The sequence below is a fragment of the Artemia franciscana genome, chromosome 14 (assembly GCF_032884065.1).
Source record: "Artemia franciscana chromosome 14, ASM3288406v1, whole genome shotgun sequence".
Classification (NCBI taxonomy): Eukaryota; Metazoa; Arthropoda; class Branchiopoda; order Anostraca; family Artemiidae; genus Artemia; species Artemia franciscana.
The window spans coordinates 4083433-4110910 of record NC_088876.1 but is presented as its reverse complement, the minus strand read 5'-3'; the positions used below and the strand labels follow the sequence as shown (position 1 = coordinate 4110910).

The 27478-nt window shown below is 34.9% G+C and overlaps 3 protein-coding genes across 4 annotated transcripts; 1 reads left to right on the top strand and 2 right to left on the bottom strand.

Moving 5' to 3' along the window:
* On the top strand, positions 1-24183 carry LOC136035202 (uncharacterized). 2 transcript variants are annotated; one of them, XM_065716802.1, is made up of 6 exons: positions 34-205; positions 5813-5892; positions 7149-7319; positions 13746-13904; positions 15505-17035; positions 22322-24183. In XM_065716802.1, exons 2-5 carry the CDS (start codon positions 5823-5825, stop codon positions 15813-15815), a joined length of 711 nt encoding a protein of 236 aa, XP_065572874.1. In that variant the 5' UTR covers positions 34-205; positions 5813-5822; the 3' UTR covers positions 15816-17035; positions 22322-24183. The 2 variants fall into 2 exon arrangements, with proteins under 2 accessions (XP_065572873.1, XP_065572874.1); XM_065716801.1 differs by lacking the exon at positions 5813-5892 and having other exon boundaries at positions 1-205.
* Positions 15826-18528, bottom strand: LOC136035873 (zinc finger protein 322-like). Its single transcript, XM_065717831.1, has 3 exons — positions 18516-18528; positions 16429-16715; positions 15826-16131 (listed from the first exon to the last, which is right to left on the bottom strand). The coding sequence occupies exons 1-3, from the start codon at positions 18526-18528 to the stop codon at positions 15826-15828; spliced, it is 606 nt and encodes a 201-aa protein (XP_065573903.1).
* Positions 20411-20788, bottom strand: LOC136035871 (uncharacterized). The gene has a single exon (XM_065717830.1). The coding sequence runs from the start codon at positions 20786-20788 to the stop codon at positions 20411-20413; it is 378 nt and encodes a 125-aa protein (XP_065573902.1).
* Positions 24184-27478: the final 3295 nt, after the last annotated feature.

The window sequence follows — 27478 nt, the reverse complement described above, 5'->3', positions numbered from 1 at the left end:
CCAGCTTAAGATGAAATGATTTATTCAGAATATCCGCGAAGCACACCAGCAACGTTTTATGAAATTTATAATAAAATTTCTTGTGATATTTATCTTGATTTATCAGCAGTCAACCTAATTAATCGTGCACCAAACCATCTTCTGGACCACATTGTGGTGTTTTTCTTGTGGATGATGCACCCTTTGAAAGAGTGCAGACAGTCTGGTATTATTATATCAATTTTTTCTTTTTGCCAGTATTAAAGCTTTTTTAAAAGGTAATGCATAGAGCACCCCTCAAAATCTCCCTCTGGACCCTACCCCAAGTACTGCCGGAAACGTTTAACCTCTTTGTTGGTCAAGCTCACTTTTCCAAAGCTCATATGATGGGTCAATAAATAACCAAATGGTGGAAGTCATAAATAACCAAATGGTATGTCACTATTCATGATGAAAATTAAACTAATTTTCAAGAGGTCCTATCAAGGAGCTCCCAAAAATGACGAAGATCTCCCCAATCAAAAATAATTTCCCTTCCCATGATCCAACTTTTCCTTCACAAAACCTGGGAAGGTAATGCAACCAGTAGTCAGCCATAGACCTAATCTTGGACAGAATATTTGATTGGACTGCAGCATGTACAATGCTCAGTCTAAATACTTTAATCTTGGCCACACAATCTTAGCTAGAGACTTGCTTTTTCTGGGTCAGTTCCAAAAAACCTGTTTAGATATTATTTGCCAAAAACTATGACTCAGGCTCTTTGTGTTGTTATTAGACATTTTAATGCCTGGAAATGTGTTATTTTAAATTGGATTTGCAGAGAGAAAATAATGGATCAAGGGTTTTCTTTGGGGGGGGGGGCATAATAGGTTGCTTAGATAAACTTGCAAACAAAGAAATACACCCACTATTTAAAGGGAACCTTGAATTATGCATTGTAGGTATGTAGTGCAAATGGTCTAAAGTTCTAAAGAGTTTGGCCATTATTTTAATGTTTTAAGATGAACAGAGGAGATGATATATCATAATACAGAGCTTTAATTGGATGAAAATAGGCAGTAAAGTGGACACAAATTCCTCACAAAAATCCAAAACTTAAATTAATAATTTCTATTATACAAATCCCCTTAAAACAACTAGACTATGTTGTAAAAGTCACCCCTCTTTGCAAAAAAAAGCAAACCCAAAAAATCATAACAGACTGCCACAAAAGTAATGATAGGCCTATCAATTTCTTTGCCTCAGTGCCATAGCAAGACTCAAAAACAAAATTTTGACAGTAAAAAGAAGTAAATGTTTTGCTTTTTAGTCAAGTTGTGGCAGCACAATCCTGAAATATCTTTTTGACTGCCTGAAAAAGTTAGGATTTTACATTTCTCCTCCTTGTTATTACAAAATGAAGATTTTTCACCTTGCAGTTGGCTTTTGTGGTAATATGGACAACCTCAATTTAATTAAATACTTTTTGGCAGTATGCAACATTAGTAAATATCAAAGGCTGCACAAAGTGACTAAAATCTTGTTTCAAGCTTGTTTGCAAAAAGAAACAGTCTTGATATTGAGAAATTTATGAAAAACAACTATTTAAAAACAATTAGCCTACATGGGAAAATTACTTTAGTCCAGACCCAAGCCAGAGCAAGCAGTCCCAAGCACAAATCCAACACCATGTCATGGGGAGTGTGCCCCCATGCCCTCCTTGGATCTGCCCCTGTTCAAATTGAAAGATCTAGCTGTCATTTGAAGACTAGGCTTCTTTGAGCTGAAGACACTTTCATGAATGAATTTCAGATGCTAAAAACAAATTTAATATATTTTAAAATTATAAAACATATAGGCCTATCTACATAAATTTAGGAAACATCCAGTGTACTAATTCAGCCACATCAAGGAATTCTGACCACCTGCCAATGATCTATCTTAAAGATGCAATTGAAGAGATTCAAATGAGAAATAAAAATTTAGTAAGAGCTGGGTCTTAATATTTAAACTGGCAATTTTTATCTAGTAAGATAAATAAGAAATAACCTTTTTCAGTATCTCTGATTACCTCACAGAGTGATTAAAAAGGAAAAGGGCTGAATAGTCTCAGCTGAAAAGCCCACATTCCTTTTGACTCACTCTCTGAGATGATCAGAGCTACTGAATAGGTCATTTCTTATTTATCTTGAATCTGCTCAGATCTCTTTCAGGAGATCTTTTGGTTTGAGGAGTTGAAATATAAGAAGATAAATAGTGATTTCTGAGCTGTGCAGGTATGGTTAGCCAGACTCTTGGCTGATAGTGAAATTTTGTGGTGTTTGAAGCATTCTAACAGTTTACATTGCAGGATAATCATCATATTGCATTCAAATAGTCAATTGTTTCTTATTTAACATTACAAGACCTGCACAGGGGGGAAGAGGGAACTTGTCACTTGAATTAGGGAACTAATATGAAAACGCCTGAAATTTAGCCCATTTGAGCCAGACCAAATTCTATGATAAATTTCAGAAAGTTACTTTTTGGGGAAAGGCAACAGGACTGGATTATTCTTATTTAACAGTACCTCTGATACTGTTATTGGTCTGTTCTGGTACAGTATTGGTCTCACTCTCAGCTGTTCAATATTAAAGCATTTTTTTGCAATTTCATCTGCCTTATGGTTACCATTTATACCAGAGTGGCTTGGGACATACTGGAAATAAGTTTTTAATCCATTTGAAGCAAGATTATCAATAATCCTAAGACAATGAAATGTGTCAATGTCCATCTAATACTGAGAAGCTGAAGGAAGCAGCTCTAGAATTGATAAAGAGTCAGAATAAACTATAATATTTTGTAAATTAATGATCACAAATTCATTATTCATGAGGTATACACTAATGCCATGTTTATGGCATTTAGTTTATGGCATTTCAGCAGACATTACAGATGCATTGTAATGCAATCTCTCACCCAAAGCAATATTATGGGTTGGAATAAACACTCCACTTGCTGCTTTTTCATTCATTCATAGTCAATATAAAAAAAAAACTAGTCTTTTGTTGCTATTTAAAACTAGCTGGTACAATTTTCACTAGCTTTTATTATAAGCCAGTTTGGCTTTTGGTAAACATATCACAGTTCATATTATTGACTTGCCAATAAAGTGAACATACCACATGATCCCTTTTTTATGCTCTTTACAAATATAATAATTGCTTCTATTGCAAATTCAAATTTAAGCAATTTTAGAGCTCTTAAAAATTACAGATTTTCAATTAAAGTATGATTTATTGGTTGTTTTTGAGAAAATAATGCTATGTTTTCTCAGTGCTGTTTTCTTGGTTGTTTTTGACAAAATGATACTACATTTTCTCAGTGCCAAAAGTATTTATGGTTAGGTTGGGTTAGGTCAAAAAGTGCTTAAATTTGACTTTGTAATAGAAGCAATTATTATATTTTTAAAGAGCATAAAAAAGGCACTGAGTGGTATGTTCAATTTATAAAAAAAGGCCAAGAATATGAATTGTGATACATTTACCTAGCTTTTTTGTGTTTTGCAAATGGCACTTTTTGCCATTAAGAAATGTCTTGTTGAAAAAAAAAATAGATTGCATAAAGTACACAATACACTGCACAAGACACATTTCAACAAAGAGCCTCTCACACATAACAGTGTTCAATAATAATGAAATATATCATCAGGGTTATATATAGGATCATTGGAGGGATTGTTGCAGGGTACAATTCCTAGTTTATCTAATTTTTGCTATCTTGGAATGGGATTGATAGGAAAATACAACCTTCAGAGATGGGTGTACAGACTAAAGTATGCCCAGGGAAGGTACTTTGAAGTAACTACCTCATTTCTTTCACCCTTTACAAGGCCCTGATCTTTAATCACATTCAAAAATCTTAGCGTTATAAAAATGAGACCTTGCTAAATAGATTTACTGCTTAAATGAAGTGCAAAAGGTTGTTTTCAGCTTCAGAACTTTGTTCAATCCTAATTTATGATGTTTCAAACATCCACAAATGCATTTCCTAAATTTTGAAGAAAAAAAAAAACAGTTATATGGGTTAAAATTCTACTCAAATAACAGGAATTGAATTTTCAAAACTAAAACCAGAGAAACTGATAACTGGAAATGAGGGTAATATGGGTTAAATATTCACAGTTCATATTCTTGACTTACAAATAATATGAACATACCACTCAATGCCTTTTTTATGTTCTTTACAAATATAATAATTGCTTCTGTTGCAAGTTCAAATTTAAACACTTTTTGACCTAACCTAACTATAAATAATTTTGGTTCCAAGAAAATGCTGTATTATTTTGTCAAAACAACCAAAAATGCATACTTTAATTGGAAATTTAGCATTAAGGAAGAGGAAAAAGGCATAAACAGCAAAATAAAATTTATTTATCCAGCTTCCTCATGGAAAATCAATGCTCATGGGTTATATAACATTGGAAAAAATGGATTTATAATGAAACAGTAAGTTTGAGACCAATGTTTTAAGCCTTTTTTACACCGTCTTTTGGTCATTTTCAAGAGCTCAAAAAATGTTTAAATTTGAATTTACAATAGAAGCAATTATTATATTTGTAAAGAACGTTAAAAAAGGCATCAAGTTGTATGCTCACTTAATTGGTAAGTCAATAATATTAACTGCAAAAAATTACCATAAAATGTTGCTTTGTCAAAATTTCAATAGGTATAGACCTGTCAAGTAGGCAAATTTCTAAGACTTAAAAATCAGAAGAGGGTTAACTTAGGAGCTAGTCAATACCTTCTCATAGTTTGTTTTGGCACTAGTTTCATTACTGAAAATATCATTTTCCTACCTTTACCTTTTTCCAAGATAGCAAAAAGTAGCTAAACTAGAATTTTACCTGTCACAGTAAGGAACCAAATATTACCCTCTTCTGATCTTAATAGGTCTCCTTAAGAACAGCTGTAATTGTAAACTTTTAACAAACATTCAAAATACTTCGCCCACCTATTTATTGATCAAGGTTCCTTTGCTCCAGTTCCCCTCTCCCTTATTATGTGTTAGAACTAAGATAAAAATCTGCCACGTTATTCAAAATCCAATGCTAAGTTGATGTACCACAGTCACCTAATGCACTTGCATAGAATTATATGATAATATTTCATAAATATGTCAGTTTCGCCATTTTAAACATGAGACCAAAATGTGTAATCAAGCGTGTCAATTTGTTAAAGTTATTCTTTGTAAAGGTTTTGCTGTTGAAAGTACAAAGCAAAGGTATTATTTCATAGAAAGTACCATAAAATGCATTTCCAAAATGCAGGGTGGAGGCAATAACCCTATATCCTCCTCCCATCAAAGTGCTCATATACAAGTTTTATTTCTGGTAAGGTAGGTTTCATATTATTGTTACTTTTACACTCAGTTTTATGTGTTTGATAAAACCACATACAATTGGATTGAGTGGCGTGTTCTTTTTTTATGATTAGGTTATCATCTTTTAGCCCTTCTATAAATTGGTAATATTTTGTGTAACAGAGAAATAATACAGGCCCAGCATAAAAAGATTTACATCTTCCAAGTTTGGTTCCAACATGTATGGTTATGACCCATTTTTGTCTTATAGTTGTGTGCTTCAGTTTGAAAAATAGTAACCATTATATAGCTATATTATTGATTAGACATTTTTTGATATTATTAAATAAAAAGTTGTGAAAAACTAGTAAAAAATACCAACATGAAAATCTATCTCAGTGAATACAAAACAATCTGCCCATAATGTGGAAAGAATTTTAAAACTGGAGAGCCATTTCCAAGTGTTGTTGATAGTATTATATGTTTTATAGCTGACATTAACTTATTTCAGATATGATATTATGCATATGCCTCATATTCTAAACATGGCTGGGCCTATCACCATTCCTGAGACTACTGTTGTTAAAAATGGTAAGTTATCCAATAAAAAAATTGGTAAAAAGCTAAAAAGAAAGCTGTTTTTCATTAGTAAATAATTGTCTCTTTTTCCTGTTGCCTCTAAAGTTCTCCTCAGTAAAAATAAAAAAAAAGAAAAAACGCACAACTGCATAAAAGCTAGGTAATGAAAGGGCTATTTAAATTATTAGTTCTATTTTTTTTTAGTTTGGGGAGACAACAAATCTTCAAGTTGAAAAATTTTCTCTTACTGTTTCCTGTTTGCAGGCATAAACAATAGGAAGAACTAGAAAGCAATAAGAAAAAAGCATTCCTGCTAAAGAGTCTTTTTTTTGCAGCAGCCACAATAATTATCTATTAATTATAAGGACTAGTTTTATACAATTATATATTAGTTTTAGGGACTAGTTTCTGTCTTTTATAATAAGCATTAAAACAAAATCAAATTCCCTACAATCTTTTTCATAACACTACTAGATGTTTGTTTGTTTCCTGTTAATATATTTTTGTTATTTGTAGAAAAAGAAAAGGAGCTTATGATAAGGTATATGCTGTGATTAAAGATGATACACCAAGCAATCTTCCTTTTCAGTTACCACTAAGCACCCTTCTTGGTAGCTAACCTACAAACTTCAGTTTTTATCTTGTGACATTTATTATTGTCTTTGTCTTTCCATTTTTTATCTGTATTACTTCCTTGGCTAAAAGCACATAATTCCATCAAGTTTTTTCAATTTGTCCCAATTCTGTCAAGTTTCCTGGCTTTCCCAAACTGGTTATCAAGAGCTGTTCGTGTGTTGCTAGTTTTATATGTTACAGTTACTAACTTTCAGGTAGGAGGGGTGCAAAAAATTGATTTTTCTATATTTTTTTAAGTAGATTTTAGACAACTTCCCCCACCCTGCACATATTCACTTATGTTCCAAATTTTGTTTTCATAAATATGTGGTATTTGTTCAGTATAGCTAACTGTGATTATCTAATAGATAGTCTACCAAAGATATTACTGGTTTTATTTTCCAGGCAACACTGTCTTTATGTTTATTGTAAAATAATGTTTTTCATCACATGGATTTCTTGATTTTTATCAATACTTTTTCTAAGATTTAAGCTTAAGACCTATTGAATCTAATGATAGCTTAAAGAATCTAATACAGGTCATTATTCATTCTTGTGGCCAGTGAGTTGAAAAGGGGGTAGCAGCTGGGCATGTTGTGTAAGTTTTACTGTTGAATGTGTTTTATGTCCCTTTTATTAATATTTTCTTTCAGAAGTTGAAGAAGTTTTACTAAGTGGCAATGAGGAACTTTTTGACTTTCCAGACCACCTTTTGTCTCCTAAAATAGAGGATATTCCTGTGGGTACTTCTTGCTGTCTTTCAGGACCATGTAAACTTGAACCTGACACCCAGGAATTGGGCTCTATATGTTTTGACAATGAAGGTACGTCTCAAACATTTGGATTTTGTATACTCAAATATATTGGATGAAATTTTGTATGGAAAAGCTAGAACAAATTAAATTTTGCAAGAACTTCATCATCTTAAGATTCGAAATTGCTTAATTCAAAACGAGATGAAAAAAAAACTTGAAACTATGCAATGGATTATGGGCAAAAATTCCTGTGAATACTGGAATTTGCAAATTTCTGTAAAAAAAAAATTTCAAATTTTGTTCAAAGAATTTGTTTTATTTTTACAATAAAATATCAACATTAGCATCGTCTTGTACTGTAGTAGCAAATAGTAATTGTTACACATGGTGGTGTTTCTTTTTTCACTCTGCCTACTTATCTCTATTGTTGTAAATATAGCAGAAAATGTATTATTATTATTATACAAAGCTTTTGAATAGCATTACTAAACGTTTATAGTAAGATCCGGTTTGCCTTCTGAATTCTGGAAAACTCATCAAAGCAATTCAAGTGTTAAACACAAAACAATTCCGTCAGCGTCAAGTATTCTAAAATAGGCCTCTGTTTTTAAAAAGAAGACAAAATTGTTACACAAATCAGAACTGTATTTATAGTGTTTGCAATTCATAAGGGATTATGCTATCATAGGTAGAAACTTCTATAAACAACTCTAGCAAAAGCCAGTTTAATCATAAGTCAATTAAACATAAGTTTAAATAGTGAGATGGTCATTACAAATATTCAGTTACAAATGAATGTCCAGTATTTATAGGAGTAAGTCAGAGAGGAAGAGAGTTTTTGTGTGGAAAAAGTGAAAACTCTTTCTGTTTTGTCCAAAACAGTATTATTAGTGACAAAAAATGGTAAAAAAAACTACTTAAAGCAATGACATGCACACGAGCTTTGAGATTTTTTATGGCACTTGGTATTAACCAAGTGACATATAGCAATTGCAAATTTTGTCGGTCTGTTGGTCCTGGTTTTGCTAGTTAAGGTACTTCCAGGCAAGCTAGGATGATGAAATTCGGCAGTTGTATCAGGGACCGAACCAGATTAAATTCGAAATAGTCGTCTTCCCTATTTGACTATTTGGCGGGGATTGGGGGCCCGTTCGGTTGATCAGATCTTAATAAAATTTGATGTTTGGAAGGATATCGTGTCTCAGAGCTGTTATATTAAATCCCGACCGGATCTGGTGACATTGGGGGGGGGGGCGAGTTGGGAGGGGAAACCTAAAACTTGGAAAACACTTAGAGTGGAGGGATCGGGATGAAACTTGGTGGGACAAATAAGCACAAGTCCTAGATACATGATTGACATAACCGGAACGGAGCCGCTCTCTTTGGGGCAGTTGGAGGGGGGGGGGTTAATTCTGAAAAAATAGAAAAAATGAGGTATTTTTAACTTACGAACGGGTGATCGGATCTCAATGAAATTTAATATTTAGAAAGATATCGTGTTTCAGAGCTGTTATTTTAAATCCCGACCGGATCTGGTAACATTGGGGGGGGGGGAGTTGGGAGGGGAAACCAAAAACTTGGAAAACACTTAGAGTGGAGGGATCGGGATGAAACTTGGTGGGACAAATAAGCACAAGTCCTAGATACATGATTGACATAACCGGAACGGATCCGTTCTCTTTGGGGTAGTTGGTGGGGGGGGGGGGGCTTAATTCTGAAAATTAGAAAAAACGAGGTATTTAACTTACGAACGGGTGATCGGATCTCAATGAAATTCGATATTTAGAAGGATATCGTGCCTCAAAGCTCTTCTTTTAAATCCCGACCGGATCTGGTGACATTGGGGGAGTTTGGGGTGGGGGAACCTAAAATCATGGAAAACGCTTAGATTGGAGGGATCGGGATGAAACTTGGTGGGAAAAATAAGCAGAAGTCTTAGAGACGTGATTTACATAATTGGAACGGATCCGCTCTATTGGAGGAGGGGGGGGGTTAGTTCTGAAAAATTAGAAAAAATTACGTATTTTTAACTTACGAAGGAGTGATCGGATCTTCATGAAACTTCATATTTAGAAGGACCTCGTAACTCAGATCTCTTATTTTAAATCTCAAGCGGATCCTGCGTAATTGGGGGGGGGGCAGTTGGGGGACCGAAAATCTTAGAAAATACTTAAATCGGTGAGATCAGGATGAAACTGGACGGGAAGAATAAAAACCTGTCTAAGATACGTGACTGATATAACCGGACCGGATCTGCTCTCTTTGGTGGAGTTGGAGGGGGGGATAATTTTGAAAATTGAGGTATTTGTAACTTACGAAAGGGTGACCAGAGCTTAATGAAATTTGATATTTAGAAGGATCTTGTGCTTTAAAGCTCTAATTTTAAATTCCGACCAGAATCTGTGACATTAGGGGAGTTGGAGGGGGAAACCGGAATTCTTGGAAAACGTGAAAATTGGGGTATTTTTATCTTACGAATAGGTGATCGGATCTTAATGAAATTTGATATTTAGAAGGAATTCATGTCTCAGAGCTCTTATTTCAAATCCCGACCAGATCTTTTGACATTGGGGGGAGGTGGAGCGGGAAATCTTGGAAAAACTTGGAGTGGAGGAATCGGGATGAAGCTTGGTGGATAGAATAAGCAAATGTCCTTGATACGTGATTGACGAAACCGTACTAGATTCGCTCTCTTTGGGGGAGGGGTTCAGTGATTTGGCGAGTTTGGTGCTTCTGGACGTGCTAGGACGATGAAAATTGGTAGGCGTGTCAGGGAGCTGCACAAATTGACTTGATAAAGTCGTTTTCCCAGATTCGACCATCTGGGGGGCTAAAGGGAGAGGAAAAATTAGAAAAAATGAGGTATTGATAACTTACGAGTGGGTGATCGGATCTTATTGAATTTTGATTTTTAGAAGCACATCGTGATTCAGAGCTCTTATTTTAAATCCTGACCGGCATTAAGCCTCTTATTTTCCTTTTAAATCAATCTATCGATTCATAGAATTTGTTAGAGCTCATGCCATATGATCTCTTGGCTCTTAGCTCTTCTTGCCTCGTCACAAGTGCCATATGAGCTCTTAGCTCTTGTCTTATCATAGTATTGGGGTAGAAATTTTTTTTTGAAGATATTTCATAATATAAAATTATGAAACATGACATTTTTCTACAGACTGGTAAGCCACTCTCCTTTAATGCAGCAATGGCAGGGGCATAATCAGGTGGTGTAGACAAATTAGGGTAGCACTCTCCACGTGTTGGTACCAAGAGAAGAAAGTGGAAGGTTATGTTACTTCTGAAGTATACTTACCATGTAGTTTTTCCTCTGAGCTTGAGCTAATCGTCTCCAAATGCAGACAATATTATTTTTCTTAGATCTTACATAGTAAAATTCTTGAGTGTATTCTGAATAATTAACAAGCACCAAATTTTGTTCAAAATAAATATTTGCTGATTTGAACCTTCATAGCCCAATCTTGTAGGAAAAGGAAGAGAAAAAGAAACACCGTATTTCTGAGAATATTCATTCATGAAGTAGTTGAACCAGCTACAACACAAGTTTCTGGGCCCTAGTTTAAAGTTTAATTCGTATTGTATCTTAAGCATAAGTATAGATGCTTTGAAAGACCAATATTTTTCTCTCCTAGAAATTTCCATGTCTCCTAAAGAGTTTACTTGTAAAAAGTATCGTTACTCAAATTTTCGTAATTTTTACTGGCATAATCATTTTTAGGAAATTCATGTTCACATTTAGAAAAGTATTGGGGTTCCCTTGCCTATAAAATGTCCCCTGTCATTCCTCTCCTGGAAATCTTAATCAAGAACCAGAATTTCCATTTCATCGCTTTTAACTGTTTCCCTTGTTTGACTGGTATGCACCCAACGCCGTCCAAAAAACAAACTGACCCGATTTTCAACGCAACGGCTTGAAAGGAAAAGACTATCAAAACAATTAAGTGCTGTAAAAAAAACTCCTGATTTGAAAAGACAGATCACAAGACAGGATTAACACATTGTACGTAGAGTTGAACTTCTGGCGATTAGTGTTCAGTCACATCTGGCGCGTTTGAAAAAACAGGGTTATTCTGAAACGCATGGGAAGGGTGGAAAAATGGGGAGAATAGAAAAACAAATTTCGGATTGGCTTTAGAACAGATAAAAGGTAATAAAGTAGTTCATTCTCTGATTCAATAAGTAAAAACCTTAGCAGCAACAAAAATCAATTTTAAATGTAAGGAGTCAAGTGAGTCAGCTGTAGACATTTTTAATAAGAGCAATCAAAGCTCAATGAAAAGGAGGAGCAAAAATCCACACTTTCGGCAGCTAGCTGAAGGTCGCTGGCTGTCAGCTTGCTGAAGGAAAAGAACACTTTAAAAATGAAGTCTTGATTCATACTTTGACGACATGTCTCGCCCTCGACGCCTTTACAAGGAAACTGCCTCCAGTATACAAGTTAAATTTCAGACGTGCTATGAAAATGTATGGCATCTACATCCACTGGCTGGTTTTCACTCAAGCAAGCCGCATGCCGCGTAGTCAATTCAGATGGTCGGTAAAACTCCCTACAAACATACATTATAAAATCACGGGCCTGCAGCAAGCCCGCTGATTCAGACGCATTTCATATGGTTGGTCCAACTGCCAAAGTTTTCAGAAGTTGCACCTTATGTATTCCTGGCAGTAGTTTTCACACCATGATGTGGCAAAAACCATGAGACTTAGTCGGAAATCTCCCGAGTAAAAAGGAATAAAAACCTGTAATTTTTTTCTGGGGATGGAATATTTGGTTGAAGGTTGGCTTCAGTATGGCTCATTTTGGAAAAGGGTTGTTTCCAGGCTTTGGGCAAGCCATGGATGGAATTAGTTATAGGCCCAACTAAATTGAAGGGAAATTCAACTTTCTTAAAACTTGAAACCCCCTCGCCCTATTTGAGATAGGGTTTGTGATATCAGAGCTGGATATAAGCTCTGATCCTAGGTATCTTTAGTCTAGCTTTCATTCGGATCCGTCGTTCCATTCACAAGTTATACTGAATTCAACAAAAAAGCTCGACTTTTTCCAGCACTTAAAACCCACTCCCCCTCGTTCTATTTGTGCTAGGATTTTCATCTCAAAAATTGATGCCTTTCATGGTCTTAGGAATCTTTGGTTCTATTTTCATTGAGATCCATCACTCCACTCGCTAGTGAATTAAATGAAAACTCAACTTTTTTCTAGCACTTAAAGCCCCCTCCCCCTCGCCCTAATCTCCAGGGTCTCCTAATCTCTAGGATCTTCATCTCCAAACATCATGTATCTTATGGTTTTTGGCATCTTTGGCTTAATTTTCATTGAGATCAATTACTTCATTCGCAAGTTAAACTGAGTTAAACACAAAATTCAACTTTTTTACCACTTAAAGCCCCCTCCCCTTCGCCCTAACTAAGCTATGGTCTCCGTCCCAGAAATTAATGCTTATGATACTCTTAGGCATCTTCATTAAATTTTCATCGAAATTCATCTCTCCATTCGCAAGTTACACTGAATTAAATGAAAAACTCGTATATTTTTTTAACACATAAAGCCCCCTCCCCATCGCCCTAATTAAGCTAAGTTTCAATCCAAATAGTTCAATTTTAGTCCAAATCCGACCGGTGGCTCTCCCGCTATGGTCGATTGCATAGACGGGAGAACGGACAGACGGATCTCCTATACGGAAACCTATGCGTATAAACCTATACGGAAACCTATCTTGATGGATTTTTTCCACCATCCAAATAGGTGATGATGCCTGGATGATGATATGCTATTCTTTCCTTTTTTGGGATCCAATGAGCCAACATGGCTACCTAAGACGTCGCAAAATCTGTCCGTCCGTCTGTGCAATCGAGTATAGTGGGAGAACCGCCTGCCGCATTTGGATCTAAATTGAACCATAGATGCCAAGGACCATGAGACAGATCAAGATTTAAGATGGAGACCCTAGCTCAAATAGAACAAGAGGAAGGGGGCTTTACCCGCTAAAGACAAGTTTTTCGTTTAATTCAGAGTAACTTGCGACTGGAGTGATGGATCTGGATGGAAATTGAACCAAAGAGGCTTAAGACCATGACACGTATCAAGTTTTACAATGAAGACCCTAGCTCAAATATAACAAGGGCGAGTGGGTTTTAATTGCTGAAAAAATTTAACTTTTCTGTGAACAAACGGCTCTGAAGTAAATTAAGAAGCTACTAAAGCTTAAGGTTTTTGTGTTAGCTACTGGAAGGATTTTAGACTTACAAACACATATTCAAAGCTTCAAATCCGCACTCTATTCAGTGCCCCAATTTAATCTACAAATAAAATTTTAATTTGTGAAAATTCTGTTTATCAAATTATCACCCTTAACTTAATTCAGTTTTTATATTTTTGGTTATTTTTCACATTTGTTTTCCGTTTTTTTTATGTCTTGGTACTGATTATTGAGAATATTTGATCATATTTCGCTATCTCTTTATTTGTTTTTGTTATAGAAGTTGCATATGCTTCACTAGACGATATCGAAACGATCAGAGGAACTTGTATTTATTCTGTATCACGTGAGCATCAACAGCAACCTTTGAGTTTTGCATCCAGAATATCCAATTTAACAGCTGTGTTAGACTCCCAGGATCTGGATTACAATGACGAAGGTATATTTGAAAATAATAGCGTTTAAAATAAGTTTGAAAAGCGAAATTACCCAATTCACGCATCATCCAACCCAACTTAAGTACTTATCTTCCATTACCCCCCACATCCCGCTGAAGTACTGCTTAAGTTAAACAGCGTAATTCCCATCATTTTCTAAAATAGTCGGGTATAAGGCATGGAAAGGTGGTCATTCATTAAACTCATAATGGAGTCCGCTTCTAACGGCAGCCTCGCTTTTTACACCAATGGGTAGTGGCCGCTGTTGGGCTTTGGAAGGGCAATCAAAAAGGGGGACAATTCGAATCTTGTGTTTATTTGTAATTACCAAACATAAAACTCAAAAATTAAAGCTGGATATACTTCACCAATTGAAACTGAAACGATCAGAGAACATTTTATTTCTACTCTTATCATCTGAGCATCAACTGAACTACCTGTGGGCACTGCATCCAGAATAACCAATTTAACGTCAGAATCAGACTCTCATAATCTGGACAGCAATGACGGAGGTATAATTGAAATTAGTAGTGTTGCCAACTTAATTTGAAAAAGGAAATATTTTGTCAAACATAATGATTTTGTAAATTTTACAAGCATAACATCAAGATATATATCAAGCAATATGAACAACACAACATAATTCAAATTCGAGCATTTTATTAACATCATAAAGTGGAGAGTATAAAGAAAAAGAAAAATAAACAAACTGACCATATTAATATAAACAGCAAACAAATATGAATACAGGCCAATATACACAAACCTATTACATTATGAATTCTTAATTACATTTCATTGATAACATCGTAAATTTTAACATGAACAAGCAGCAAATCTGAAAAAATGGAGATATTAGAAATTATGAAAATAATACTAACTGAATAAAGCAAAAAAAAAAATATTCTAGTTTCAATAATTTAGAAATTCCAGAGTCGGGCTATAGAGAATCGATGGCCCTGGCAAATTAAATTTTTGTTGCTTCTTTTTCTTTATCACAATGGGATCGTTCATCCCATATCGTCTTATCACTGATGACGTAGAATGATATTTTGAAAATCAATAAAAAAATTTCCAAAATTTTTTTTATTCCAATATTTGAACGATTAGAAGAACTAAAATATGGTAGCAATGCTAATTATAAAAGAGCTTGAGCTCGAAGACATTTCTGTCAATTGTTCAAAATTTTCTTCAACTGTGAAAAAACACCCTGAGCCTTAGTTATTCTACTGTAAAATTCTTGTTCAATTAGTTTTCAAAGTAAAATTGTAACACAAGTCTAATATAAGTTCAATTAGGGGAGAGGGGCAAAAAAGGAAATCATTCGTTAAAACCTATCATTTTTTTTTCAAATCCCGTATGACTTTCAAGTTTTATAGCTGATAAGATTTTTCATATTATTGTGTTAATTCTTCTATGAAGTGAAACTAGCTTCAAGTTTCGTTCTTTCATTTTTGTTTCATTCGAAAGTGACAGGCAGTGTAGATCCCAAACAGGTAACAGTTATAGAATGTTCACCTTTCATTTGTTATTGCTATGATATCTAATTATAGAGTCGTTTTCACCTTATTTAATTTTAATAAAATCTTTTTTTTACTTTAGAAATAGTTCATTCTACTCTGTGCAGTTCTGATGGCATGGATCGACCAAAACTCTTTGGCCCAAAACCAATTGTGAAGGTGAAGAAGTTGACAGAGAATGCTATTGAAGAAATAAATGCTGGTATTTGGCTGGCATGCAGGCGGTTTCTCTTGAAAACACCTAGCAAATCTTCCCCTGTTTTTTGGCTCAGCCATACTTCAGATCCATATTTGACCACTGTCATCATTATAGATTACAATATTCTAATCTTGGTTCAAAGACATTTCTTCCTATTGTTCCAAAGTTTTTTCAACTGTGAAAAAACACCCTGAGCGTTAGTTATTATATCGAGACATCACATTTAAACGGTTTCTCCCCAGTATGTATTCTTGGGTGCTGAATCAAACTGCTTGACTCAGAAAAAGTTTTTTCACATACATTACATTTAAACGGTTTCGCCTCAGTGTATACTTTTTGGTGCCCAATCAAATTGCTTGAATCAAAAAAACTTTTCTCACAGACCTCACATTTAAACGGTTTCTCACCAGTATGTATTCTTTGGTGCTGAATCAAACTGCTTGACTGAGAAAATGTTTTCTCACATATATCACACTTAAAGGGTTTCTCCCCACTGTGTATTCTTTGGTGCTGAATCAAAATGCTTGACTGAGAAAAGCTCTTGTCACATACATCACAGATATATTGCTTTATCTTTATATGTGTCTTTATCCGTCTTTTTAATGTTTTCTGTTTTTTACTATGCAAGGAACTATTCAAATATATCTTGTGATTGTCCAGGTTTTTTGCTTCGGAATCTATTTCGAATGAATTGAAACAAACATCTGTAGAATGATTCTATGTCACAACTAGTGATGTACTTCCCTGTAGTTCTAACTCAGACGCGCTTGGTGAAAAATGACCATGTATAACTAAATATTGACTCACATCGCCAATACATTCACACAAATATGTAGGACATCTTCTTGTCTCTCCCATTTGGTGTTCCATAATGTGAACAACAAAATTTCTGTAATCCCTAAATATTGCAGGGTAAATGTCACATTCCATTGGTGAAAGTTCTTCACAGTCGGTGTCTATGTGAAGATCTAACATAAAAAATGATTTTTCTACTTTTGTACAGGAGGCGCAACGCCAAGTACCAGCAGTTAATTCTTCGATAGCCTTCTCTGTCAGGTTCTTCACCTTCACTGCTGGTTCGAAGACATTCCTTCCTATTGTTCAGACAACTTTTTCGCCAAGTACCAGCAGTTAATTCTTCGATAGCCTTCTTTGTCAGGTTCTTCACCTTCAAAGCTGGTTCGAAGACATTCCTTCCTATTGTTCCAAACTTTTTCAGACAAGACGCAATTCCAAATACCAGCAGTTAATTCTTCAATAGCCTTCTCTGTCAGCTTTTTCACTTTAAACACTGGTTCGAAGATATTTCGTCCTATTGTTTCAAACTTTTTTCAACTGTGTAAAAGCACCCTGAGACTTAGTTATTCAACACATCTTCAAGGAATCCACGGTCTTCACTAATAATAGTTCCAAGGTAAGTGAAGCTGACCGCTTGATCGATTTTTTCGTTAAACAAAGTTCCCTTTTTTTCACTTATTCTTATCGTTAATGACTTAGTCTTCTTAACATTAATTTTTAAACCTATTCTAGCTCCCGAACTCGGAAAACCTCTAAAAGTTTATTTTTTTTTATTACACTTTTATCTAGGATATTTAAATCATCAGCATAGTCTATGTCCTTGAAAGTTATACTTCCCCATTTAATCCGTGTTCTTCCATTGCCTTTCATGTGCTTTTTAAGACAAATTCCATGAAAATAATTCATATAAACGGGGATAGAACACAACCCTGCTTAACTCGAGATTTAATGCGAAACTAGCTTCTATATAGCTTTAATACGAAAGAATAACTTTCCAGGACATAGAATACGCTGATGATTAATGTGGAAATACGAAAAACCTTATTTCCTACTTTGACCAAATTAATATTATTCTCTTACATAGCAAAAATTTTTATTTTCATCAAGACAGTATTTGTCTGATATACCATGTAAGGATAAGTCTGGTTTGCAATAGCGTAATCAATAATGTTAGTTGTGAATGCAACTCACCAAAACAGACGAAGTCAATAACAAATATCCATTAGTCAGAATCACGTGCGAATGCTTTGTCGTTTACTAGGATATAATTCCTCGAATGGTGCCACTTCTCAAGTGAGAATAGTATTGACCCCAATATCCCAAGTCTTGTGGGTAACTCGACAGGGTTAAGGCAGCCCTCTGCTGAGGCCTTTGTCCATATATCTGGATGTTACGCCCTACCGCAGTTGTCCTGTACAGAATCTTCCCACGATAGTGTTCTGTGTCAAAATGCAATTTAACCCATTGCTGGGAGAAGATATGTAACTCACTGGACGTGTCCTACTCCGGCGGGCCCTGCTGAGTAACACATCAGAGGGGCCTTCTTCCTTCTCTACCTGTATTTACAGTCCCCGGGAGAGGGTGTCCCAGTTTCATTTACGGACCCCTAGGATGCGTTGCTCCTAAGAAAAGGGATTGAAATCAATTTGAAAAATTGAGAATCAAAAGAAACTGATAAGTCGGGCTTAGTGCCAAGAGGCTGTAAATATTTGTAAAATTTTGATATTTTGGTTTATTTATTATTTAAGATGGGCGTCAATTCTCATGTATTGGGAAAGAAAGACATTAACTATAGAACAATTTTAATAAAGAATCATGACACTTTACTAACAATGACAGTTAAGGAGCAAAGAATAGGTTAAACAATAAATAACAAAAAAAGTGTGCAAGATTTCAGAGTTCAAAGATTTATTCATCAATAAATACGAAATGGAAATACAATACTCTTATTCCCCCTCGGTAGTCAGGGATACAAGGGGGAGTGCCAGGGATCAGTTTTAATTATTAAAATTTTACTCGTTGTCGAATTTAATTAAGTAATTTTGCTTATTTATTTTCACAGTTCAAGGTGATACTGATGAAAATGTGGTACTCACCGAAAAACTTCATAATTTTGAAACATACTAAATAAAAACATTAAAAATGAGGTTTCAGTTACGAATATACCTAAAATAGGACTAAGGGCTTTTTTTTAACCGTCCATGGTACTTTAAACCAATCAAAGAGTTACGCCTGCCAAAATTATGTTGACCAATGTAAAATCCAGATTACAGTTTTCGCTTCTTCTGGTCTTGATAGATGCACTCCAATTCAGGCTTAATTATCTGTTAATATGGGTATAAGTAAACTTCACCTTGATACATTTAAATTTGAAGTTATAGTTATGTTAATCAAACTTTAATAATTGAGAAAAAAGTACACTCTCCTAGAAGCCCCTATCCAAACTTTTACGTTTGTTAATTGAATTTCATTATTCCAGAGATGAGTAAACTGTTTTCAAAGTAAGTGAAATTTTGAAGAGTGGGAAGTGGCGTAAGTTAAAGACAGCTTTTATTTAACCAAAATAGAAGCCATGGAGGATATTTCAAAAGGTCTGTGACAAAATTGAGCTACCAATTTTAAAAACTAAGTTTAAGGGTCAGGATTGCATTCACCAAATAAAACCATGTTAGGTTCCTGGTGTAATTGTGATTTTAAATAAGTTAAGTGTCAAAAATTTACAATCCAGAAAGATATTTTTAGCAAACTGATCAAAGGACTAACAAATAGCTAAAGAAACTATGCGTATTTCCTAAAGCCATTGTCTTTTTTTATGGTCTTCTAGACCTCTATCATCATGGTGATAGCAATGCTAAAAAAAATTGGCCCCTTAAAGGAATTTCTAAATAAGTGAAAATCATTAACCCGAAAAAAATAAAACTAAAACATTTCGGTCTACTAAAAAGGTTTGTAGGCTAAGAACGAAAGCTCAACATCAATTTAGTTTAAATATAAGTATGTTCAAGAATCAGGGGGAAAGGGGGGAAGTTTTCCTCGTAGATCTCCATTTTTAGAACTACATAATTAGTTTCTGCTGTCTTTGAGTTTATTGGTACAATGGCCATTCTAATTTATGGAACGTTGTTGTTCAATTAGTTTTCGAAGTAAAATTATAAACAAGTTTAACATAAGTTCAACTAGGGGAGAGGGGTGGAAAAGGAAATTATTCTTTAAAACCTATCGCTTTGTAATTTAATCCTGTTCAAATTTTAAAGCTCATGTTGTTGTTTGGGGTTTGACGCGTTCGATCAGTAGGTCATATGCGTTCGTATCACTTGATTTCTCTGTGCCATCTGTAATCGCTAGCTTGCTTGGGTGTCACTTCAGTCGATATTCACTAAACCAGATCATATATCTCTTATATTGCTATTAGTAGGTGGTTATTAATCTGCGCAATTGCCTGCGTTGAAAAACAGAAATGAGAGTAATGCAGCTGTGCTTTGTCAGACGGTAATTAAAACACAAATTAAATAAAATAATGCAGTTACGTCATTGTTGTCACATACTTCCAAAAATAAAAATCTAAGCTCAAGATATAGATAATATAAAAGCAAATAAAAGGAATAAAATGTTAAATTTTATAACTCTAAAATGAACTCTTATAGGGGTGAGAAAAAAATCTTATAGAAAATAAACCAAACCAGTAGTCTTAATAAATCTAAAGGTTTGTGCTTAGTCGTCTAGTCCAAGGAGGAGACGCGTGATTTCCCAGAGCAGAACACATTTTGCATGCCTTAAATGTCTTTTCATAGCAATTTCTTTGTATTTCCCTCTCTTTTTCATATTTTCTACTGTTGAAAATGATGTGATGTATGTCTTCATACACTCCTTATGTGTCGAAGTTGGGGGATGGGGCTATTTCCAAATGGAATATTGTTGATTTTGTCTTTTCATGGTTACATGTAAGACGGAAGAGGGAAGTTAAAATGATGCGAGATGTGGGATATATTTTTTATAGCTGCCTATAATCATAGAGATCTAGGAGCTGAGTATGAGAAGAATGGGTCCAAGCCTCCTCTTCCTCCAAAATTTTTGAACTGATTGAAGACATGTATTCAGCACCAGTAATACGAGTTTGAGTGATCAGACCCAGTTGAGAGCCTTGTGTTGCAGCCTTGTCTGCTAGTTCATTTCCTGTTATACCACAGTGTGCTGGAACCCATATAAATGCAACTGATATACCCTTTCTTGCTAATTGTATAACCAAATTTTCAATCTCAATGGTGACATTTCTTGGTTGATGTTGCTGGTGTGAAATGTAATTCGAAGCTGACACTGAATCAGTGTAGACAATATACTCCTGATGTTTGATCTCTGTTTGGCTTGACATGGCTTGAAGAGAAAACTTAATTGCAATAAGCTTCGCAGAGAAAATTGTCAGGTTAGGAGGTAAACGGTAGGAAAGAGACACGCTCTAAGAGGGTATAACTAGTAAAAAAAAATGCATTTTTTTCTGTCTTTGAGCCATCTGTGTAAAGTTGGATATAGTCCTGATATTCTGCTAACTTTCCCAGCAATATAATTTTCATTAGTGCTTGGGGAAGGCCCTTTTTTGCAATGCTCTAGGAGAATCATCATCCAAATTAACAGTCAGCCTGCCATTCTCCATGAATTTTTCCATGCCAGGGAGGCAAAGGAATCTCTGGAAAGAGGGCATCTATGTTAGTTTAAAGTGGACATCAGGGTTGTGGTGGCTTTTGATTCCTCTGTAGATAATGTGGTTCTTGAATCTTATTTTCTTTGCAAAATGTCTTGCAAGGAGATATTTTCTTCTGGAGCGAAGAAACTGGATCCTCACAGTACATAGTTGCAGTAGGAATTGATTTTAGGCAACCAAGGGTTCTTCGTAAGATTGCATGGAGGGCAGTGTCAAGTATCTTCAAGAGACATTTCTTAGCAGATCTATATATAAATGATCCATAGCCTATCTTAGAGAGCACCACTGACTCGACAATAGTTGAGGCAAAGACTGTGGTGGCTCCTCTTCTTCCATGGCATAGAGCATTAATGAAGTTTTGTCCTTGTTTGAGACTACCAATCAGCTCATCCTGATGGGATTTCCTTGTCTTTTTTTTGTCAAATACAACTCCCAGAAAGCTTGCATGTTCTGCAACTACAATCTCTTGTCCATTCAGTTTCACCAGCGGTTTGAAAGCAGCTAGGTTATGCATTTTGTGGAAAACACTAGCTGACTTATGGCTTGAGAAAACCATAGTTGTATAATTTGCCTGAATTGATAGAATATCTACAGCTTTTTGGGAGGCTGCTTGTAAGCATAAAGGGTCCCTCCCCACAACAGCAACAGCAATATCATCAGCATACAGAAAGAGCTCTGCTCCAACAACATTTTCCAGGCTTATATCATGACAATAAACTGAGAAGAGAAGTGGACTTAGAACAGCCCCTTGAGGGAGTCCAATGTCACGAGCTTTTCGCTTAAACTCTTCTGAGTAGGAAACCCACAGGGAGGCTTGAACTTCCCTACCCGTCAAGATCTGGTGGATCCGATTTATGGAAAGTTCTTGTTCAATTAGTTGTAAAAGTAAAATTACAATACACATTTAGTATAAGTTCAACTAGGGTAAAAGGGTAAAAAAGGAATCATTTTTTAAAAATCCCGTATGACTCAAGTTTTAAAGCTGATACGATTTTTTATATTATTATTTTAATTCTTCTATGAAGTGAAACTACTTTCAAGTTTCGTTCTTTCATTTTTGTTTCATTTGAAAGTGATAGGCGGTGAAGATCCCAAACAGGTAACAGTTATAGAATGTTCACCTTCGATTTGTTATTGTTATGATGTCTAATTATCGAGTCGTTTTTACCTTATTTAATTTTAATAAAATCATTTTTTTTACTATAGAGATAGTTCATTCTACTGTGTGCAGTTCAGATGGCATGGGTCGACCAAAACTCTTTGGCCCAAAACTAATCGTTAAGGTAAAGAAGCTGACAGAGAAGGCTGTTGAAGAATTAACTGCTGGTATTTGGCTTTGCTCCTTCTGTGCAAAAGCAGAAAAATCGTTTTTTATGTTAGATCTTCACATAGAAACCGTCTGTGAAGAACTTTCACCAATGGAATATGACATTGCCCTGCAATATTTAGGGATTACAAAAATTTTGTTGTTCACATTATGGAACACCAAATGGGAGAGACAAGAAGATGTCCTATTTATTTGTGTGAATGTATTAGCGATGTGAGTCAACATTTAGTTATACATAGTCATTTTTCACCAAGCGCGTCTGAGTTAGAACTACAGGGAAGTACATCACTAGTTGTGACACAGAATCATTCTACGTATGTTTGTTTCAATTCATTCGAATTGGATTCCGAAGCAAAAAACCTGGACGATCACAAGATATATTTGAATAGTTCCTTGCCTAGTAAAAAATTGAAAATATTAAAATGGCGGATAAAAACACATGTAAAGATAAAGCAATATATTTGTGATGTATGTGACAAGAGCTTTTCTCAGTCAAGCATTTTGATTCAGCACCAAAGAATACACAGTGGGGAGAAACCATTTAAGTGCAATATATGTGAGAAAACATTTTCTTGGTCAAGCAGTTTGATTCAGCACCGAAGAATACATACTGGTGAGAAATCGTTTAAATGTGAGGTCTGTGAGAAAAGTTTTTTTGATTCAAGCAATTTGATTGGGCGCTAAAAAGTATATACTGGGGCGAAACCGTTTAAATGTAATGTATGTGAGAAAACTTTTTCTGAGTCAAGCAATTTGATTCAGCACCAAAGAGTACACACTGGTGAGAAACCGTTTAAGTGTGATAATGCAAGATAGGATATTCTTCTAAATTAAATCTTAATAATCATATAACAACGAATTCATAGAAAAAGTACTAGTTCATTTTTTACAATAACAATTTTGTGTAATCTTGCTGAATCCTATTGTACTCTGCTTCTTTATTTTGCTGTTCTTTTATATTTTTATCAGTTCACATATACTGGATTCATTTTTTCTTTGAATATATTTCGTTTTTTTCTTCAGCGGTTTTGTTTTAGTTTGTTCGTTCCCTTTTGCTATGCCCCCCCCCCCCCCCAAAAAAATCCAGTATATGTATGTCTGTTGAGTCTGTGTAAAGTCTATTTTATTTTTTTTTATAATTCTTTGCCAATTTTCTTTGCGGTTTTGTTTTAGTTTGTTCGTTCCCTTTTGCTATGACCCCCCCCAAAAAAAAAAGAATCCAGTATATGTATGTCTGTTGAGTCTGTGTAAAGTCTATTTTATTCTTTTTATAATTTTTTGCCAATTTTTTTGCCAATTTTTTTGCCTATCCTTTTGATTTATTGATTCATGGAATATTTTTGTTCATTTCTTGATTGATTTTTCTTTTTCCATTTGTTTTAACTTGCCCCTTCCTTTAGATATGACTCGCCCCCTCCCCAAATAAGTCTACATTTGTATGCCTGGTTGTGTTAACACCCCTGTAAAGACTATTTTCTTCTTCTTTTAGTGTTTTCCCACCGTTTTTGAAAGTTTCTTAGCATATCCTTTGGCCTGAAACATTGTGAATAATGATTAATGCAGGTTTTGGTCTGTCCTGAGAGAATTAAATCTTCAAAATTGTGATTTTCACCAAGGTTTATACTCTGAGAGGAGGGGGGTTGTCTGCTAATTAAGTGAGTGTTCTTATTATGTGAAGTTCTTTTCATGTGGTTATATTGTCTTTTGGACACCAATTCAGATAATAAAGAAATGAGGAACATTTTTCTATCCATACATTTAAAAGACCGAAAGCTTTATTTTCTAACTTTGGAAATCTTAATAATCGTCGAAAGTAAGTCGGTATGTGTATGCCTGGTTGAGTTAACACCCATTTGAAGTCTATTTTATTCTTCTTTTAATGTTTCCCACCTGTTTTGAAAGTTTTTTTTGCGTATCCTTTGGATTGAAACATTGTGAATAATGAATAACGCAGGCTTTGGTCTGTCCTGAGAGAATTAAATCTTTAAAACTATGATTATTACCAAAGTTTATACTCATTGAGGAGGGGGTTGTTTGCTCACTAAATGAGTGTTCCTATTTGGTGACGCTCTTTTAAGTGATTGTAAAGTCTTCAGGATACCAATTAAGAAAATATTGAAAAGAGAGATATTGGTTTTTATCTATTCAAATAGGTTCAAAAGGCCCTAAAGCTTTATTTTCTAACGTAAGAACTTTAACAACTTTGGAGAGAAATTTTTATTCTTTTTTGGCTTCTTGACAACAAAGGGACATGTGAAGAAATATCCCGTGAAGAAATATTTTGATGAAAATATAAAGCATTATACCATTTTATTTTACTCCAAAATTGGCCGAAAATTCTAGTTTTTCAATCAGTACAAAACTCTGGTTTGTTGAATGAGCCAGGGGGATTGTGGCTCTGACTGGTTAAAACCCATACTGTAGGTCAAATAGATTTAATTCACAGAAAAAAGAAGCTCCTTGTTCTTGTTAGGAATATTTGTATGTGACGAAAAAATGATCTCTAGTCTTTTGGGCCACATATTTTATTTAATTTTTTAGACTAGGGCACTTCGTATAGAAGGAGCTGTTGGAGAAACTTGGAAAGGGACTCACTCTATTGGAAATTGAAAGACCAAGTGCCCTTTTAAAAAGTCAAATATGATTGGAGGATAATCATTCCCCGCTCCTACATCGACCATTTCCCAAACATATCCAATAAAGTTTGGTTTAGCCATTTTGTTCAGCGGGGTTGAAAGTTTCAGTAATTGCGTCTTTGATGATGACAGTCCTCTACAGCCCTCAGGACAAGCAGGGACTACAAATTGTATTAATTGCTTTTTTTTTTACTTACAAGGTGGGGGGCTTATAAACTTCAGAAGGGGCTCATTGGAATCGATATCAAAAGTTTGAGTATCCTTTTAAGAGTCTAAAGTGATCAAAGGGCAATAAGCCCCCCCCCCACATCGCTTTTCCCCAAATACACCCAATAGAAATTTTGAGATAGCTATTTTATTTGGAATAGTATAAATATCATATAAAAAGGCGTTTGGGGTTGAAGCTACCCCTCTGAACCCGGGGGCTAATTTTGTAAGTTATGCCCTTGGGGCATATAAGGTTTTTAATGGAAAGGGTGGTCGTATAACTTCGATGGATGCTCATTTAAGTGGAAATTGAAATTTCTTTTTTTTAAGAGTCAAAATTGATTAAGGGCAACTAGCATCCTAACTATGTGACTAACGTATCTGATAGCCATTTGTTCTAGAAAGTCCAAAGAACATATGGCAATGACTTTAGGGTTTAAGTAACTAGCAATAGCACTGAGTGGGTGTGGTGAACTATATCGAAACGCGTTATATGAATATGAGGTGTCAAAAGGGCGTAACTTAGAAATGAGTGAGCATATCAATTTGGAACTTCCTGGAAATGATAAGAAAGATGACCAGAGCCAACATATGTGCACTACAATTAATATTATTACAACTGCTAAATTTACTACTTCTATAACTGCTACTTATGAAGCTAAGTGCAATAAGATGAAAATCTCGAGAAGCATATAATTATACAGGTTATCAAAAGAAGATATCAGCAACGTCATAGCATTGGCTGATTGTATTAAGTTGCAACTTCCAGGACTTGATGAGATGTATATCCATCTGACCAAAAGGCCATACATTAATGCTAATGCTGTTACTAGTGCTAACACTATTACTGTGTCTACTGTTACAACTATGACAGGGGTATGAAGGTAAAATTTTCAGGGAATTTCGAGGGTTTTGGCTGTTAAATTTTGGTTTTCACTTGCACAGAAGACGCCTTGTTTACTAGAACTTATCTTGTCTTCTTCAAATGTCTTTAGGCCCTTTTTTCCTAGCTTTTCGTTTGTTTGTTTACTATTCAACTATTAGAGGGATAATCCAAATATAATATTCGAAAAATAATGAATATGTATGGACTCATAAAAGTCACTTTACAACAGCAACCACTCGGAAGGTGTAGCCAGGATAGACTCAGAAACACTGTGTGCCAGACCTACTAGAGAAATTTATGCAATCTGGTTCAACCATAATAGGCGGATATTACTGGAGCGAGAAGCCTGAGTGATCACTGATGGCTTCTTCTTGGTGGTCTTGGTACTTCAAGTCATAGTGATAAGATAAGGTCCAGTCATAAGATAAGAATAAAGAACATGGGGATATCTTACCCAATGATTTTTCAGCACCCAACGAAAGACGGACCACTCTCCGTCATAAGGCAGAATCTAATTGAAGTTGATTTGGCATGAAAACTATGAGAAGATATTAAGCACGGGTGGCGTCAAAATGAGTTTGAAAGTAATTTTTTTTTAAAAATTTGCACTTAAAACTGACACAGGAATTATAAATTTCACCTGTCCATACTGCACGATTTTTTTATGCCGTTTCACCAGTTTCTAGATTCAAGATGAACATTATGTCTCGTACTCTTCAGTCCTCTTTTTTTCACATTCGCAACGTGTTACTTTTTTGGGTTTTGCACACTTTTAATTCCTTATTTTAGAATTTTTCTTAAAGTTTTTTTTCATCTATTTTTAACTGGTTCTTGCCGCAATAATTTGGTAGAGTCAAAAAGCAACTTGCTACTTTTTTGTATTTTACTTACTTTTAATTCCTTGCTTTTGCAAAAATTCTTCAGTTTTCTCATCATATGTCAACAGCACTTGCTGCCATAATTTGGCAAAGTCCTTGCCAACATTAAAAATAATATATTTTTTTTTCATTATAGAATAACCTTCGTCCTTGTCCGCACCGGTAGATTGATTGATGTCATTTTGAAGATACTGAAAACTAAGAATTATAAACAAAATATAAGAATTGAAATGAAAACTGATGTAAAACATCATTGAAACAAAGTACAAAAAAAACTTGAAACAAATGTATTGCTCAATTCAAAAAAACTAATTGAAAGCCTTTCAACCTGGAAGTCAGTGACGTCTTTTTGAAAGTGCTAAAGGCAAAGAATTTGGAACTAAATCTTAGGAATTTAAATTAAAATAAAGTGAATTGGAATGTAATTAA